The sequence below is a fragment of the Notothenia coriiceps genome, unplaced genomic scaffold (assembly GCF_000735185.1).
Source record: "Notothenia coriiceps isolate Sejong01 unplaced genomic scaffold, NC01 NC01_scaffold00003170, whole genome shotgun sequence".
NCBI lineage: Eukaryota > Metazoa > Chordata > Actinopteri > Perciformes > Nototheniidae > Notothenia > Notothenia coriiceps.
Window position 1 is genome coordinate 1 of NW_011335871.1, and position 5,000 is coordinate 5,000.

The window sequence follows — 5,000 nt, forward strand, 5'->3', positions numbered from 1 at the left end:
CCTATAGTTGCATATCAGACCTGCACAACGGTCAGAGGAATTTTGGTACCATTCCTCTTTACAAAACTGTTTCAGTTCAGCAATATTCTTGGGATGTCTGGTGTGAATCGCTCTCTTGAGGTCATGCCACAGCATCTCAATTGGGTTGAGGTCAGGACTCTGACTGGGCCACTCCAGAAGGCCTATTTTCTTCTGTTGAAGCCATTCTGTTGTTGATTGACTTCTGTGCTTTGGGTCGTTGTCCTGTTGTATCACCCATCTTCTGTTGAGCTTCAATTGGTGGACAGATGGCCTTAAGTTCTCCAGCAAAATGTCTTGATAAACTTGAGAATTCATTTTTCCGTCGATGATGGCAATCTGTCCAGGCCCTGAGGCAGCAAAGCAGCCCCAAACCATGATGCTCCCTCCACCATACTTCACAGTTGGGATGAGGTTTTGATGTTGGTGTGCTGTGCCTTTTTTTTCTCCACACATAGCGTTGTGTGTTCCTTCCAAACAACTCAACTTTGGTTTCATCTGTCCACAGAATATTTTGCCAGTAGTGCTGTGGAACATCCAGGTGCTCTTTTGCAAACTTCAAACGTGCAGCAATGTTTTTTCTGGACAGCAGTGGCTTCCTCCATTTTATGACCAACGTATGCAGAAATCCAGGTAACTCCAAAGGGTTCACAAACTTTTTATTGCAACTGTAGATATATAAGTGGTCATAAACACATCTGTCCATCAGACAGAGTTCTGCTGTGCCTCCTGTCATCATTAATGGACGTCTCTTTAAAATGACCGATCAGAGGAGAGGAGTTCTCATTTCTCTAACCGCCTGCTGCTTCCCCTCCTCTCTCCTCGGCTCCTCCGCTCGCCTCTCCTGTGGGCGGGACTAAGTCTCGAGAACAGGAGTCGAGGAGGGGAGTTAGAGAAATGAGAAAGGGCCACAGTTTCCAGCTTGAAGGGAGTTCAATAACATTTGGTGATGATAATGTTTGTTGTGTTAATGTAAGAGCAGTTTGAACAGACAGGAAGTGAGGAAGGAGAAAGGAACCTGACAGGAGGGTTCAGTGTTAGGAGCTCAGCTCCATGTTACCTTTTTATATGATTACTTTTTTATTTAGCCTTTAGTACTTTTGTTTAATTGTTTAGTGAGCCCTCTTTGCTTTTGGGTAATTAAAATACATCTTATGGTTTTTCAAATCAGTTTCCTCTGTTATTTAATCTTTTGTTCCCTCCCTTTACCCCCAGACTATCAGGGAGCACCCTCACATCTTTACACTCACAGAGCAAAAACACATTTTAATTTGAAACTTAAAGAAAAGTATAAGCTACTCTCATCTTTTGAATGTGGTTCCTAGTTTTCTCAGAGCTCTGAAGATGTATTATAATATTTCTCTTTCTTCGACTTACTCCTTATTACCTTTTGTTTCAAAATGTTTGAATGCTTTAGACATGTTGTAGTTTACAGATCACAAACAGTTCATTGCGTTGTAATGGAGATTAAAGATTATATGTTAACCTGCAGACAGTTTGATTTTATGTCAAGCACAGCATACCACGCTGTTATAATAACGCTCTTTATCAGCATGTGAAGCTGAAACCATTTAGGGAGAAAAAAAATATTTGAAAAATATATATATATATTGTAAGTAATCGCCTTAATTGACGACTATCGGTCAACTAGAAAACATCTCGAGGGCAGCTCTACCCCTCACCCTGTGAATACTTTTGTACATACAAATAAAAACATTCACAAAGATTTAGGTTGTAAAACTTTATTAATGCTCCCACAACAAACAGTCAGTATGAACGATAACAACATGTGACTCAGAGGTAGGAAACTGTGAGGGGGAAAAACATCCAAACCCTTCAGTACGAAACACCATGAACATTCCATGAATATTCATTTATAAACAACACAATGTTCAAATCATTCATTCAAAATACTTTTCAAATGAAGGATTCTTCGTCCAAAACGTCTACAGAATAAATGATGTGGACAAAATACTATCAGTAGAAGAAGTGATTATTACACAGAAATCAACACGTGAATTATTAATAATTAAATACAAGACGCCCCAAATTATAAGATTTATCAGCAAGAAACTAAATATTAAATATTAATTACCAAATGTTAGAATTTCAGCAGAAATAATTATAATTATTATAAATAATAATAATAATAAAACAAAAGGTTTCAGGGGTCTATATAATAAATAAATATATGAATTTAGTACAGACTTTAAACATTGAACATTTGAGCAAAATTAGCGAGGATTTCATAATTTTAGGAAAATAATTGCTGAATATTTTGATAATTAAACAAAAGCTTCTGTTACTTCTGAAGCAGCTTTTTTACTGTATGTTTAAAATATTATTTATGGATTGATTTATTTTGTTTTTGTTTTGACGGATTCATCAATAAGTTGCAGCCCGACAGCATCTGGGAGAAAAAGCTCAGTCAACGTTTTATATTCAGTTAAAACGCTCAGTTTCATGTGAAAAATCCTCTTTAATTAAAGTGTAATCATCTTTATTTCACTTACAGCACCGACTCCCTCTGTGTTTACAGGGCTATTTAAACCGTCTGCTAGCCAACGGGACTTCTGTAGAGGAGCTCAACTAGAACTGTGGTTATTAGCAGTTAGCAGTTAGCGGGGGTTATTAGCAGTTAGCTGTTAGCAGTGGTTATTAGCAGTTAGCAGTGGTTAATAGCAGTTAGCAGTGGTTATTAGCCGTTAGCACTGGTTATTAGCTGTTAGCGGTGGTTATTAGCAGTTAGCAGTAAGCAGTGGTCGTTAGCAGTGGTTATTAGCAGTTAGCGGTGGTTATTAGCAGTGGATATTAGCAGTTAGCAGTTGTTATTAGCAGTTAGCAGTAAGTAAGTAAGTTCAAGGTTATCGTATGACAAATAAAGAACCTTGAACCTTGAGGTGGTTATTAGCAGGTGTTATTAGCAGTTAGCAGTTGTTATAACCAGCTAGCAGTGGTTATTAGCAGTTAGCAGTAAGATAGTTATTAGCATTTAGCAGTGGTTATAAGCTGTTAGCGGTGGTTATTAGCATTTAGCAGTGGTTATAAGCTGTTAGCGCTGGTTATTAGCAGTTAGCGGGCAAGCTAAGACATTTTCTTTTCCTTCTATCTTTAAAATAAATGCAGCTGAGGTTCCTTCATTTCTCTATAAAGGTAAAGACAACACATAGAAATGTATGACGTGTAATAATGAGCATCTAACGACCAAATATCAGACGGTGAGTCAGCAGAAAGTGAGCTCAATAAAAACATTAATTCATAACTTCTTGTTGCGTTAGAAAGATTGGGGTTAATAAAGTTATTCAAACATAAAGTGCGTTAGTGTGCCTTCATCAAGCTTTTATTGATTTAACAATCTGTGTGTTTCCTCCTCTTAAATAGATCTTTGTGAAGCCACTTTAATATCGGTGTATGTCAATGTGAGGGGGGGAAATCATTTACATTAACGGTATGAAATGTTAGTTTACTTCCTGACACACCTTCATGTTGTGAGAAATGTAATATCTGATTATTGAGAATACATAAAGAGGTGCAGGGATGAGTCCTGAACCCTGACATGACTCACATCCCCTGGTCTGGAGGTCAATGGTTTTCTGGATGTGTTTTTGGTTTGTTATCTTGAAATCACGTCAGTCACCCCACCGGTGAGTTCAAAACACGGACATGGTGCCTTCAGGGACCAGTGTGCTGGTTAACATGTACGTGTGACATCATTGTTATTGTAGCTTGAATTCTTTTACACTAGTTTTGTATATAATCTCATGTTTGTTAGAATTAAATGGCATCCAGAAGGTCTTCATAATTACTACCTCAATGTGTCTCCCCTGAACGCCACACTTCTTCTCCTATGTTAGTGTGGTAATTAGTTGTTATTGGACCCCTTTCTTAACGAGCCACAAACACAGACAGTCAAGTGGCTTTTCTTTTTTCAGACGGACAAATGAGAAGACGTGAGAAGACTCTTCAGTGTTGGAATAAAGAGCGTCCGTCAGACGTGGATTTGAAGCTATGATGACAGAGTGTGTGTTAGTGTACGTGTGACATCATTGTTACTGTAGCTAGAATTTCTCTACACTAGTTTGTATATAAACTCATGTTTCTTAATATTAAAGGGCATCCAGAAGGTGTTGAAATGATGACATGAAAACTCATAATTACTATATTAATGTGTCTCCCCTGAACGCTCCTCTATTAGAAACACTTCTATGTTAGTGTGGAAGTGAACAGAAGGAATAATTGGACCCTTTCTTAACGAGCCAAAAAACAAAGACAGTGAAGTGGCTTTTTTTCTTCAGACGGACAAATCAGAAGACGTTCGTTGACTCTTCCGTGTTGGAATAAAGAGCGTCCGTCAGACGTGAATTTGCAGCTATGAAGACAGGAGTGTGTGTTAGTGTTGATGTGATCAGCTGTTACTCGTTAGGCTGCTGCAGGCTGAGCACTGAGTCTCCCGCCCTGACGAAGGTGGTGTTTCCTCCACAGTCCACGTACTGGTACATCTCCTGAGAAACCTGCTCCGCGTGGCCGAAGTACGTCGTGGTGACGGTCACTCTGCAGAGGGAAGGATGAGCATTACATATGAAGTCAGGTGCAAAATCTAAAATAGAGTCAAAATGTAGAATCAGAAACAGAGTAAAAAACTCAGGATCAGAATCAATAATCAGCATTATAAAAAACAAAATCTATATCTGAATCAAAAATCTGCAGAAAACTATTGAATACAAAATTGATTCAAGTCAGAAAATAAAAACCCTGAATCAGAAATCAAGATAAAAAAATCATAAAGAAATTAAGAAACAGATTCGGAAATCAAAATCTGAATAAATAAATTTTGAGGAAACATTTGAGTAAAACATGTGATTCAAGTCAGAAAGAGAAAACACTGAATCAGAAATCAAGATAAAAAAATCATACAGAAACAGAATCGTAAATCAGCATCAAGATCAAAAACCATCATAAAAAAATTATCAAAAATCTGAATT

The 5,000-nt window shown here is 37.7% G+C and overlaps 1 protein-coding gene across 1 annotated transcript in view; it reads right to left on the minus strand.

Annotated features, from left to right (window-relative positions):
• Positions 1 to 1,744: 1,744 nt before the first annotated feature.
• Positions 1,745 to 5,000, minus strand: part of LOC104941119 (transmembrane protein 106B-like) — a 3,830-nt gene continuing 574 nt past the window's right edge. The window contains exon 3 of the mRNA XM_010766165.1: positions 1,745 to 4,569. Coding sequence (XP_010764467.1) covers positions 4,431 to 4,569 — 139 coding nt within the window. The 3' untranslated portion in view covers positions 1,745 to 4,430. The remainder of the gene's footprint in view (positions 4,570 to 5,000) is intronic.